At 35.0% G+C, this 14,195-nt stretch overlaps 2 protein-coding genes across 2 annotated transcripts; one reads left to right on the forward strand and one right to left on the reverse strand.

The window, feature by feature from the left end:
• The first annotated feature begins 1,382 nt into the window (after positions 1 to 1,382).
• LOC107020282 (putative late blight resistance protein homolog R1A-4) lies at positions 1,383 to 12,398 on the forward strand. Its single transcript, XM_015220576.2, has 6 exons — positions 1,383 to 1,501; positions 1,582 to 1,660; positions 5,451 to 9,790; positions 9,905 to 11,074; positions 11,561 to 11,656; positions 11,903 to 12,398. The coding sequence occupies exons 3-4, from the start codon at positions 5,493 to 5,495 to the stop codon at positions 11,067 to 11,069; spliced, it is 5,463 nt and encodes a 1,820-aa protein (XP_015076062.1). The 5' UTR covers positions 1,383 to 1,501; positions 1,582 to 1,660; positions 5,451 to 5,492; the 3' UTR covers positions 11,070 to 11,074; positions 11,561 to 11,656; positions 11,903 to 12,398.
• A 231-nt stretch (positions 12,399 to 12,629) lies between these two features.
• On the reverse strand, positions 12,630 to 13,984 carry LOC107020284 (receptor-like protein kinase HERK 1). Its single transcript, XM_015220579.2, has one exon. It carries the CDS (start codon positions 13,756 to 13,758, stop codon positions 12,796 to 12,798), a length of 963 nt encoding a protein of 320 aa, XP_015076065.1. The 5' UTR covers positions 13,759 to 13,984; the 3' UTR covers positions 12,630 to 12,795.
• Between the last annotated feature and the right edge of the window lie 211 nt (positions 13,985 to 14,195).

Raw genomic sequence — 14,195 nt, forward strand, 5'->3', positions numbered from 1 at the left:
AGTTTAACGCCAGAAGGAAGTGAATCGAGAGGATCCACCTCGGTTGTCATGGCTGCGGCCGCTCAAGAGAAGAGAGGGAACGATCGGTGCCCTAAAGAGAGAAAAAAAAACCTAGAGGAAAGAAGATCTAGGTTTTCTGGCTCTTGATACCATGAAGGAATATTGATTGTATTCAAGTGTTAACCTAATAAGGGAATCCTAATAGGACTAGGATTAAGGAGTACTAATCCTAATAGGACTAGGATTAGTACACAGTAAATACTAATATTATTTAATACTATTTATTTAATACTATATGTTATTAGTTTTTCCTACGATTTTCTTTTAAAAATTTTTTTTAGAAAAATGATTTTTTTTAGAAAATCGTTGCCTAGGCAGTGATTTCCATTTTTTTTAAATTTTTTTTTTTATAGAAAATCTCTACCTTCAATTTTTTTTAAAGAATATTTTTTTAAAAAATTATACTATACACATTCGTCTACCACAAGATTAAATTTTTTTTTCTTTTTTTAAACTCCGTTCCAAATCAAACTAAACTATCCTTTTGAAACGGAGAGAGTATATTTTTATGCAATACATGTACACAAAACCAAAAAATGCATAAGAAATAATATTCTATATACTATTAATGCAAACATTATTAATACAAATATTATTAAGGCATAATATATTAGACCCTAAACTTGGCTTCATTTAACTTTGACTTCCAACTTTTATATTGCACAAATAGGCACTTTAACTATTCAACATTTTAATAAATAAACACGCGAGTCCTACATGAAAAAACGCGCGATGTGCACGTATTTTGCGCGAGTTAGGAGTAATTTTTTAGGCTCACAAGGGTAAAAAAATGTTGAAATGACAATTCTACCCTTAATGAATCCCTTTTGTATATATTCAAATCAAAATCTCATTTTAGTTTTTTTTTGACGTGTAAAATATTTAATTAGTAGACAACCATTGAGTGACTCACTAATACACATGGAGCGTTTGCATTTCACTCTTTTTGGCTCAAAAAATCACGTACTTATTTATTTAAAGATAAAATAGTTAAAGTGTCTGTTTGTGCACAATGAAAGTTGAAAGTCAAAGTTAAAATTTGAAGTCAAGTTTAAGATCCAATATATATATTATGTCATATATTAATGTAAGCATTACTAATACATTTGATTCCAAATTAAGGATGCTTTGATTCCAGTCCATCTTCCAAGTCATTTAAAAATTATGATTTTATTAATTTACCTCTATCTTATCAAATTTAAATTTGGACGAGATATTCACCAAGAAATTTAGAAAAAGAATTAATGATTTATTTTATTACAAAAATAAATTTTCAATTCAAATAAAATATAAATTAATTTGTGCAATTTCTAACGACCCCTCAGCTGATGAAAGTCAATCAATCAGTCTAGCCTTTTTAATATTATAACGGTTGGAAAATGAACTCAACCATTCATCAATTATCTCAAAAAGAAGACCAGTATGAATTCTAAGCTTATGGGTAAGTAATTTCTCTCTGATTTTCATAAAATGAAAGAAGAAATTGCAAGTATTTACCTTCATTTGCTTTGTTAATTGCAGGCCGCTAGGACTTAAAAAAAGTCATTGAAGAAAAGTGTTTTCTGTTAAATTTCAACCATCAAACACTAAACGAAAAGTAGTAAGTTGTTTATTTTCCTCTCTCATTTACTCAACATTCTTATCTATAAACTAATTGCATCTTATAACACAGATCTGCATCCGTTTTTGTTTTTAAATTTTGAGAAAATGGTCTAAAGCTCCTCCAATTACACGCTCGTACTTCGCGGGTGTCCTATCACTTTCCTGAACTGTTTAAAGCAAGAATTATTACACCCCTAAAATGTCATAACCACATCTATGCTAATGGGTGAGACTCACTCTTTGCACAAATTTTATTTAAAACTTTTTTTAATTCATTTTCCTTTTTGATTTATTATTTAAAAAACAATTTAATGTCAAAAAGTCAAAGTTTATGAATGTATTTTGTATCTTCAATTTGAAACATATTGTTGATAACATAGATGGTTGTTAATTATTTGAAGTTGAATATATTGAGTTGATTGAGTTTATGAATGTGATCAAATTAAAGAGACGCCCGAAATTTTATGGAAATCGATAAGCTTGAAATAATAATTTGACTTGCCACAAATGACCACCATTTTGAGTGGGTAATATATCAAAAGGTTGGAAACATCGAGAGAAGCTTATATCTAAAATTTAAGGATTATATCTAAAATTTAAGGAAATCTGGAGATAATTTAGGGTGGTTTTGCATCAAATTTCAAAACAATGGAATGAAGAAGATGAAGAACATAAACTAACTTTTCAGATGCGTAGGAAAAGGAAAAGTTATTAAAATTAGTCATGGATTTGTTGGGTATTAAATATAAGATAAAAATTTATCTTAATATTAAAAGTTTATTGAAGAAAATCATTTGGGTGTTCATGTATTAAGCTTATCCAAGCTTTGCTTTGATTTTTTTTTTAAAAATTGGTGCATATATCAAAGATTTTTGATATACAGTTCTTGATTTTGGAGAGTAATGGATGAAATTGCTATAAATGATTTTAGTGTATCAATTAGAGTAGTGATAGGAATGATTTCAAGATGGTGAAGAACTTTGGTGGTCTTTGGTGGTGCCATATTTATGTTGTGAAGTTGAAAGAAAATTAATAACTAAAAATACACATTTATTATTTGTGTTGGTTCTCAATCTATTACAGGGAGTGAGATACACTCACTATACCACACTGTGCCACGTAAGCGTCTAGGGAGTAAATTATTTTAGTTTTAAATAATTCAGGGAGTGATAGGACATCCGTGAAGTTGGAGTATGTAGTTGAGATTTCGGGTATAGACCATTAGATTTGATCTAAGTATCTATTTCAATTTATATGATGTAATTTGACTTGACACGGAATTTAAGACGAAGAAAAAAAGACTAAGTACTTCCACTGTCAAACAATATTTGTCCACTATTATTTTACACAATTAGTAAGAAACTATACCCTTTGAATTTAATAAATACAATCTCTTGAAAATTGTAATAGTGAAATGACTATAATTAATGATAAAAGTACATCAGGAACTAAGTGTAAAATTATCAATTCATTTTATAAAGTAGACAAGTATTGTTGGACATTTTAAAATAGTATAGTTGACAACTATTATTGAATAGAGGGAGTATCTTTGTGTGACTATACATTTTTTTAAAATTAAAATTACTAAATATAGAAAATTAAAAATGTGTTATTTTCCCCTTTTTAGAATGATTAAAAAGAAATCCGAGTCGTATTAATTGGGAAAGAGGGTGTAGCATGTTTGACCAAGCTTTTAGGAAGTAAAAACTTCTTATTTTAGAGAGATTTAAATTGTTTCACTAAATTTTTATCAAGTTAAAAATGCTTATTTTAGAGAGTTGAGTTATTTGGCCATGTTTTTAGAAAAAAAAAGTGATTGTGAGTATTGAGAGAAACTATTTTTCAGTAGTTACAAAAACTTTTGGTTTAGTTTCCTGTGTTTTTCCTCCATGGTTTCCAACACTTGACTCTAGGCTTCTATGCTATTTCGAAGCACTCTATAGTCTGTATCAGGGGCGGAGCCAGCCTGAATCCCCTTCGGCGGAAAATATAACTATTTCTATATCGTAAAAATTATTCTTTATGTATTTATAGTAGATATTTAACCCCCCTCGGTTAGTCCGTGTGTTTAGTTCTTCAGATTTTGAACCCCCTAGATCCGCCACTGGTCTATACGCTTGATGTCAACTTGGTAACCTCCATTATCAAAGGTGTCTTCTTGATCAACATCATCCCACCTTAAAATAAATGTATTCTTGAATTTAGACCTTGTAAAACAAAGAAAAGAGCAAGAACAAAACAGAGTTCACGGAGTGAACTAAGATAACCAATGCTTCAGAGTAAAGATCACATATTACACCATTGATTATATGATTATTAGGTGAAACTAAGCCACCCCCGATTTCTAGATTTTGATACATTCCCTCAAGCACAAAGACACACACAATCATGCATAAGAAGAAAATAGTAGTGAAAAGTTCATGATTACATTATGCCCGATGCTTCTATAACCTACTGCAAATTATACACTTTTATGGTATAGGCTATAGCCAAGTATCATGATAAACAACAAATACTGAAGTTCGCAACAACCACAATAAGTTGGTTAGGAGGAAGATAATAATCACTAAGACTATAACTGTCGTCGAACTTCCAAATGTAAGTAACTTTATGATAAGCTAGTCATCACAACATTCAATAAAGATCAATCTCCCTAGAGAGTTAGTATGCAATTGGATTAGAAGACGAACAGTATCTGATAAAATAAAGGAACCTATAAATTCAAAAGACAATGCTTGTATGCTCATATTATCCCTATTACCTTTTTGCACCAAAACACACTTCCAACTCAAGTTGTTGGATATAATTCATTTTGCAAGATTCACAAGAAATGTCAATTTTGAGCTACCAAACTAGTCCATCATCTCGTTGGTTATCTTCCATTTATCAAACAAAGAATCACATCCCCCGGGTCAAATACAAATCAAACTCCAAACATCTCTAAGAGCTCCAACAATCACTTCACATAGCATCTCAAATGGCAAGTTTTAAGAATAAACACAAGTCATCACATAGCTGCTGCAACAAGTCTTAAGATCGAGGGACTTAACCTTCATAGCTTTAGAAAGCTCAAGCATAAGTGTCAACCATTCATACAATACAATCTTGAACGTAGAATATATTAAATAGTAAATCCTAATGTATCCCAAGATAGTGCCTCCAAACTTCTTACTTCCTTGTAGTCTTTCCTGTGATGAACCTTGATGAATGAGTCTGTAAGTTTTGGTTCCAAAACTGTACGTTCTTATTCATCTGTAGTGGTACAAATTTATAGTAGAGAGATATAAACTAGCAATCAGATTTCCTTAATTCGAGGAGATTTGAGCATCAAGGGAAGCTCTAATTTCCTAAACTATTTCATAGCATATTAAAGCTAATTTTGTCAGATCTATTTCTATCCTATAAAATCAGGTCTGATCCTATCCAGATATTTACAAATCAACACTCCCCTTCAAGTTGACATGTAAGTATTTATCATGCCTAACTTGCTTACAAGAATTTCACATTTTGGTTCAAACAAGCCTTTTATGAAAATATCCACAATTTGCTGATCTGTTGGGACGAAAGACATACACACACTTCATTTTTCAATCTTCGTTTTTATGAAGTTCTATCATGTTGAACTGGATTGTGAGCAATACTTATGGCGGCTTTGTTGTCACATTACAACTTTATTGGTAGAGAAAATTTTTAGTTCATCTTCTTGAGCCAGTTCATTTCGTAGATCTGTATTCAACTTTAGCAATGCTACAAGCGACATTCGGACGATACTGATTCATTACTTGCAGGATTTATTAACAATCACAGGAAACTTAAAAGGTGGAAGGGAGATGGCCAAGGAGTGTCGCGATGCAATAGGTACTATAAACCTTGTGAAGGGCCAGCATTTAGACAGAAGGACCACTGATCAATTGGAGGATGCTATAAAGCACCTAACACATGTTGCTGTATTTCTCACAAATCTGGAGAAGCGTCACCCTGCTAATGGAATATCTGGACATCTTAGGCCTCTATTTTTAGAAGCTCATGATGGCTTTTCTCTGATGTGTTCTCATCCTCCTCGTTCTCAGTTTACCGTTAAACTGGAGAACATTGCTGAGAAATTCAAATCTTCAAAGGCGTCAAGATCAACAAGGCAAGTGATCCCAGAGCTGCTGCAAATAATTGAACCCGAGAATATTGCTAAGCGAATCAAAGCTTCAAAGCCATCAAGATCATCTAGCCCAATCACTGTGGATATGGTGGGGTTTATCGAATCCTTGCTTGGTTCTGTTCATCGTGCATTGTTCTTTATCAGTGCAGGGCCTCCTGTGTCTATGCTTGACAAGAAGCTTCGACATCTACAAGTCTTCTTTACACTAATTTCAAAGCGGGGCATTGAGCATGAGAGTATGAAGGATCTCTTCTACCATGTTGAGGATGTAGCTTACACTGCAGCACAACTATGTGTCTTGGGGTCAAGCTGCCATATGGATGACGAGTTCTCTAAATTGCTGGAAAGGATAAGTCGTCCTTTTAGCCCAGGATTGAGGCAGGTTTATCTCAATGCCTTGATAGGGTTAAATTCATCAAGATCAAAGACTACAATGAATGCCAAATATATGCTTGATTTTGTTAGTGCTCTCCAAGATGATCTGAGACTAAGATGTGATAATCGAATTCGATGGCTCCAACGAGGACTTTCTTACCTTTGTCGATTCCTCAGGGACATAGAATCTTATCCTGTTTCACATCGACAACTGATTTCTCTTCAATTGAATATGGAATATCTGGCTATTGGGTCTGCAAATGCCATCTACTCCTTTGATGAGGATATGGATAAGACTAGTGAAATAGACCATGAGCTTTTTCATTTGCAAATGAAGTTTAATTATGTTAAAGTGGAGGTTGATCTGATTCGTCTACAAAACATTCAAGGCACCATAATAGTTCCTATGAAAGATCTGATTGACTATGTTTGGGAAGAGCTGATGTTCTTTAGAAGTTATTTCATGGATGCGTTCGACCAGTGTAAAGAGCAGACCAGGATAACTGTTATTTTGAACTATATTCAGTCTGCAGTTAGTCAAGCATGGTCAGTCTGTGATTCTCTTTGTCATGACTTGGCCAGGGAAATTAAGTGCTTGCATTTTCAATTGCTTCTTAAGTTCAAGTTTATCAAGGTCGCTATTAGACAGATGTGTCCCAGCATTTCTGCATCATCAACACCAGACCATCCTATGATAGATCTGCTGAACTTTCTTCCCATGAACTTTGAGGCCATTGATTCCTATTCCAGCATGCTAAAAGCCTCCTATCCATCTTCCTCACATCGTCCCAATAGGGATGCGGAATCCCCCAATACATCATTCTTATATGGTCCCAATACAGATGTGTACACCTTCTATTCATCATCCTCACATATTCCCAAGATGGATGAGATATTGAAGAGGTTTCATGAATATATTCTTGTCAATCTGCTACGGAAGGATGAAACCAATTTGACATTTACTGTTGCAGATGAGGTCAAAAAGTTTTATGATGGGTTGTTGCTCATGGTTACATATCTTATTGAACCTCCAGTTCCTCACACTGAATGCAGGAAGCAAAATGATCTCTCAATGGGACATGAAGCTGTTGCAATTGAGGCGGAATCTGCTGTGTGTTTACATTATGAGGATAATATGAATAACAACAGGTGTAGGGAGATCAATCAGGTACTTCAGTTTTTGACTGTGACTTTCTGGCTTATCAAGTCTGAGGGTAACTTGATGGTTCTACTGAAGCACAAATCCACTTTGGGAAATCAAGTTCTAGATCTGATTGAGAGTGCTCATGAAGAGCTTATTCTCCTTAGATCTATTCTCATGGATCTTCTTAGGAAAAAGCTTTACAGATTGGATGATCTCTTAATGCATGCTGAAGTGACTGCAAAAAGGTTAGCAATATTCAGTGGTTCTTGTTATGAAAATTTCATGAACGGAAGCAGCACTGAGAAAATGAGGCCCTTGTTATCTGATTTTCTGCAAGAGATTGAGTCTGTCAAGGTAGAGTTCAGAAATGTTTGCTTGCAAGTTCTGGATGTATCACCTTTTTCCCTGACAGATGGAGAAGGCCTTGTTAATTTCTTATTAAAAAACCAGGCCAAGGTGCCGAATGATGATGCTGTTTCTTCTGATGGAAGTTTAGAGGATGCAAGCAGCACTGAGAAAATGGGACTTCCATCTGATTTTCTCCGAGAGATTGAGTCTGTTGAGATAAAGGAGGCCAGAAAATTATATGATCAAGTTTTGGATGCAACACATTGTGAGACGAGTAAGACAGATGGAAAAAGCTTTATCAACATTATGTTAACCCAACAGGACAAGGTGCTGGACTATGATGCTGGTTCAGTCTCTTATCTTCTTAACCAAATCTCAGTAGTTAAAGACAAACTATTGCACATTGGCTCTTTACTTGTAGATATTGTACAGTACAGGAATATGCATATAGAACTTACAGATCTCGCTGAACGTGTTCAAGATAAAAACTACATTTGTTTCTTCTCTATCAAGGGTTATATTCCTGCTTGGTATTACACACTATATCTCTCTGATGTCAAGCAATTGCTTAAGTTTGTTGAGGCAGAGGTAAAGATTATTTGTCTGAAAGTACCAGATTCTTCAAGTTATAGCTTCCCTAAGACAAATGGATTAGGATATCTCAATTGCTTTTTGGGAAAATTGGAGGAGCTTTTACGTTCTAAGCTCGATTTGATAATCGACTTAAAACATCAGATTGAATCAGTCAAGGAGGGCTTATTGTGCCTAAGATCATTCATTGATCATTTTTCAGAAAGCTATGATGAGCATGATGAAGCTTGTGGTCTTACAACAAGTGTTTCTGTAATGGCATACAAGGCTGAGTATGTCATTGACTCATGCTTGGCCTATTCTCATCCACTCTGGTACAAAGTTCTTTGGATTTCTGAAGTTTTTGAGAATATTAAGCTTGTAAATAAAGTTGTTGGGGAGACATGTCAAAGAAGGAACATTGAAGTGACTGTGCATGAAGTTGCAAAGACTACCACTAATGTAGCACCATCTTTTTCAGCTTATACTCAAAGAGCAAACGAAGAAATGGAGGGTTTTCAGGATACAATGGATGAATTAAAGGATAAACTACTTGGAGGATCACCTGAGCTTGATGTCATCTCAATCGTTGGCATGCCAGGATTGGGCAAGACTACACTAGCAAAGAAGATTTACAATGATCCAGAAGTCACCTCTCGCTTCGATGTCCATGCTCAATGTGTTGTGACTCAATTATATTCATGGAGAGAGTTGTTGCTCACCATTTTGAATGATGTGCTTGAGCCTTCTGATCGCAATGAAAAAGAAGATGGTGAAATAGCTGATGAGCTACGCCGATTTTTGTTGACCAAGAGATTCTTGATTCTCATTGATGATGTGTGGGACTATAAAGTGTGGGACAATCTATGTATGTGCTTCAGTGATGTTTCAAATAGGAGTAGAATTATTCTAACAACCCGCTTGAATGATGTCGCCGAATATGTCAAATGTGAAAGTGATCCCCATCATCTTCGTTTATTCAGAGATGATGAGAGTTGGACATTATTACAGAAAGAAGTCTTTCAAGGAGAGAGCTGTCCACCTGATCTTAAAGATGTGGGATTTGAAATATCAAAAAGTTGTAGAGGGTTGCCTCTCTCAGTTGTGTTAGTAGCTGGTGTTCTGAAACAGAAAAAGAAGACACTAGTAGCATGGAAAGTAGTAGAACAAAGTCTAAGTTCCCAGAGGATTGGCAGCTTGGAAGAGAGCATATCTATAATTGGATTCAGTTACAAGAATTTACCACACTATCTTAAGCCTTGTTTTCTCTATTTTGGAGGATTTTTGCAGGGAAAGGATATTCATGTCTCAAAAATGACCAAGTTGTGGGTAGCTGAAGGGTTTGTACAAGCAAACAACGAAAAAGGACAAGAAGATACCGCACAAGGTTTCTTGGACGATCTTATTCGTAGGAATCTAGTGATGGCCATGGAGAAGAGACCTAATGCCAAGGTGAAAACGTGCCGCATTCATGATTTGTTGCATAAATTCTGCATGGAAAAGGCCAAACAAGAGGATTTCCTTCTCCAAATCAATAGGTAAAAAAAACTGTATTAATTTTACATTACCAAAAAAAAAAGAACCGTATTAATTTTACTGTATTATGTTTATGCCAACTCTCCTTTCCATGTGTTCTCTTTTATCCAATTCAGTGGAGAAGGTGTATTTCCTGAACGATTGGAGGAATACCGATTGTTCGTTCATTCTTACCAAGATGAAATTGATCTGTGGCGCCCATCTCGCTCTAATGTCCGCTCTTTACTATTCAATGCAATTGATCCAGATAACTTGTTATGGCCGCGTGATATCTCCTTCATTTTTGAGAGCTTCAAGCTTGTTAAAGTGTTGGATTTGGAATCATTCAACATTGGTGGTACTTTTCCCACTGAAATACAATATCTAATTCAGATGAAGTACTTTGCGGCCCAAACTGATGCAAATTCAATTCCTTCATCTATAGCTAAGCTTGAAAATCTTGAGACTTTTGTCGTAAGAGGATTGGGAGGAGAGATGATATTACCTTGTTCACTTCTGAAGATGGTGAAATTGAGGCATATACATGTAAATGATCGGGTTTCTTTTGGTTTGCATGAGAACATGGATGTTTTAACTGGTAACTCACAATTACCTAATTTGGAAACCTTTTCTACTCCACGTCTCTTTTATGGTAAAGACGCAGAGAAGATTTTGAGGAAGATGCCAAAATTGAGAAAGTTGAGTTGCATATTTTCAGGGACATTTGGTTATTCAAGGAAATTGAAGGGTAGGTGTGTTCGTTTTCCCAGATTAGATTTTCTAAGTCACCTTGAGTCCCTCAAGCTGGTTTCGAACAGCTATCCAGCCAAACTTCCTCACAAGTTCAATTTCCCCTCGCAACTAAGGGAATTGACTTTATCAAAGTTCCGTCTACCTTGGACCCAAATTTCGATCATTGCAGAACTGCCCAACTTGGTGATTCTTAAGTTATTGCTCAGAGCCTTTGAAGGGGATCACTGGGAAGTGAAAGATTCAGAGTTCCTAGAACTCAAATACTTAAAACTGGACAACCTCAAAGTTGTACAATGGTCCGTCTCTGATGATGCTTTTCCTAAGCTTGAACATTTGGTTTTAACGAAATGTAAGCATCTTGAGAAAATCCCTTCTCGTTTTGAAGATGCTGTTTGTCTAAATAGAGTTGAGGTGAACTGGTGCAACTGGGATGTTGCCAATTCAGCCCAAGATATTCAAACTATGCAACATGAAGTTATAGCAAATGATTCATTCACAGTTACTATACAGCCTCCAGATTGGTCTAAAGAACAGCCCCTTGACTCTTAGCAAAGGTTTGTTCTTGCTGTGTTCATCCGAGTACATTTAACATTTATTCATTTTGTTTACACCAGAACATGTTTATTTTGCTAGTATTACTTGATACCATTAAAAGAAATCGAACTCATATTTCTGCTACAGTCTTAACTTTTCTTGGGCTTACTTGAGGTCTAAATTAGATCAATGGTTCATGTAATTTTTAATTCACTGTTTCATTCAACTGTCTTATCATAGTTGTGAAATGACAATATCGTTATCCCTAGCCAAATTTATTATGTTCAAATGAAAACTGATGTCACAACTACTTTTCTGTGAAATGTTTTTGAATTTTTTGCTATAAAATTGAAGAATTGACAGGCTTCTATATTTGTCAGCTAAACTCTTTGTCACCAGAAGTGTATTTAGAATTACTGTGGTTTTATGAAAGAGTTCTATAGAATTTTATGCTTTTGCAGAATCTTAAGTTTCTAGTTTAAAACAACAGCACTTTTCTGTTTCAGAGGTAGCAGCAGCTAAAGTTCAAGGCATTTTGTTTATTTCTAGAACAAGTGGAGTTCTTATGTTGAATTCTTGAAAAGAAGAAGAATCAGGAGCAGGTAAAGATTATCTCGTTTTCTGTTTTTCTTCTTTTAGATGTTATTTCTTCATCTTGAACGTGAACACCGCTGAAAGCATTTTAAGAAAACCGGAGAGAAAAATAAGATCTTTTTATATAAAACATTATCATGTAAATATGCCTGAATCCATATGGTACAACTGTTTGACAAAATGATAGAGAGGGGAGACTGATGCAAGTTTTATAGATTAGGTTAATTTTTCATTTTGTTTTTTTTTCTTCACAGAGTAAATATGAGGCCAGAATACTTGGCCTAAAAGTTTTTGCTTCACTAATTTAACTATTGCCGTGGATGAAACAAGCATGGCAACATTTTCAACAACTATCACTCAAGCAATGTAAAAAAAGGAGGTTCTACGAGTGGTACATGTAAGTTTTTGTGCACACAAGAGGTTCTGAGACTTGAACCATCGATGTCCAAGGCAGTTCAGATGCTAGTAAAGAAAGAAGAAGATGAACCTGCACTAATTAATCCTCCCTTTATGAATGAGAGAATGAGAAAAAGATGGAGCTTCATGAACCAAAAGTTCCTCTTTTTTTTTTAATGGCATTACTTTGAAGCACATGTTTGTTAGTTGTAAATTGTAATGGTGAAGTGTTTGTAAATATAGGGAGTGATATTTCAAAGAATGGTTGTGTTATCTTTACAAATCCGGAATCATTTCTGTATAATTTTCTTCTGTAATTTTTGGTTTCGGTTTATTCATTACTCATTTCAGTAAGCTTTTCCATTTTGGTTCATGAAGATCCTTGAAAGTATCGACTTCGCCATGAATGTAGTCATCTAAAACTTGCGGTTGGCTTGAATATTAGGCCAAATCTTTACTGAATAGCAGAAGTTCACAGAAATCTAATTGCTGCTTGTCATTCAGTTTTGAATGTTCTTTCAAAGAAGTGGCAAAACAAATCAACCATATTACCAGACCTGACCTTGCCATCCCTATCGCCAAATATTAACGAAAAAACAACAAGCTTTGATGTTACATTATACTTCTATTTCACAACACATCATACATCCAGAGTAATCTCAGAAGAGAGAGGTAAGCCAACTTCATTTTACAATAAGAACTTAATAGAAACCATATACAACATGTGAAACACTTGCTCATGAACAAATAATCATTCAGGATCATCTTGAATGGTAGGCTCTTGGAGACAAAGTGCATACTCCAGTTTCCACAGCACATCACCCATTGATGGCCTATTTTTACTAGACGGAGCTAAGCATTTGATCGCTGTTTCTCCAAACATCCTGAGGGACTCTGGTCTTATTTTGGCCGCAATAGTGGGATCTACAATTTGTTCCAACTGTCCCATCTTCAACGGCTCATCATCTAAACTCATTATCTCTGAACGATCTAGGGCAGGCCTAGCACAAAGAACTTCGAATAAAACAACACCGAAAGAATAAACATCAGATTTTTCTGTCAGCTGTCCCCTCAAAGCATATTCAGGGGCAATGTAGCCTATATTTCCTTTCACTACTGTGCTAAGATGGGTTTGATCAAGCTCGGGCATTGTCTTAGATATTCCAAAATCAGTAATTTTTGGCACAAAATTCTCATCAAGCAGTATGTTTGTAGACTTGACATCACGATGTATAACTCTGTTAGTATGAAGGTAGTGAAGACCTCTGGCTGCCCCTATGCATATCTCCAGCCTCTGCTCCCAGCTCATGCTCATAGTGGGTAGATCTGAGCCATACAAATGGCTCTTGAGGTTCCCATTCTCCATGTAGTCATAAATTAGAATCATCTCATTTCTTTCATCACAGAATCCTATCAATGAAACAAGATGCGGATGGCTGCAAAATGAGAGAATCTCAATTTCTGTTTCGAACTCTTCAATACTTTGTCGGGAGTCAGGATTATGCCTTTTCAGAGCGACCTTTGTTCCATCACGCAAAACACCCCTGTAAACCTTACCAAATCCACCCTCTCCAATGAAAAACTTGTCATCAAAATTGTTAGTTGCTTCGTCCAAATCTACAAAAGGAACTCGATAATTTTCAAAAGGAACGCCATAACTCAAGTTAGAAGCATCATTTATGGAATTTGTTGCCTTGGAATACTTGCTTCCCATTAATAGATAATGGAATCTACTAGTATTTGACAGGGCAAACTTCTACAGCAAAATCGGAAACTCCAGTGTATCTGGCTTCAATGTAGCAAAGTTGAAAACATATGAAGATTTGGAGGAGAAGAAGAAAGACTGTAAAGTCTTGCTGTGCACATAATTATTGTACGTCTCTCCTTTTTTTATCTCTTTGGTAAACGGCGTGAAGCTCGGTCCATTAATGTGTGCTATATTTTTATTTTTGTTATAAATCCATTAAATAAGTGGATAGTCCATAAAGTTAGTACATGAACAACCATTTATATTCACTAGGTTACATGAACCTTTTTGGATAAGTATGTATCTATTTATTATGATACTTAATATGGTGACCTTTGGAATGATTTCTCACTCTATAAATAGGGTTGTTCATTCACTATTGTAATATATACATATGAAACTTA

Source organism: Solanum pennellii, chromosome 5 (genome assembly GCF_001406875.1).
Source record: "Solanum pennellii chromosome 5, SPENNV200".
Lineage (NCBI taxonomy): Eukaryota > Viridiplantae > Streptophyta > Magnoliopsida > Solanales > Solanaceae > Solanum > Solanum pennellii.

Excerpts from the sequence above, each read along its gene's own strand:
- LOC107020284 (XM_015220579.2), bottom strand. The coding sequence starts at position 13,758 with ATGGGAAGCAAGTATTCCAAGGCAACAAATTCCATAAATGATGCTTCT.
- LOC107020282 (XM_015220576.2), top strand. The coding sequence starts at position 5,493 with ATGGCCAAGGAGTGTCGCGATGCAATAGGTACTATAAACCTTGTGAAG. Across the intron at positions 9,791-9,904 it reads TTCCTTCTCCAAATCAATAG|TGGAGAAGGTGTATTTCCTG; the intron begins GTAAAAAAAACT and ends TATCCAATTCAG.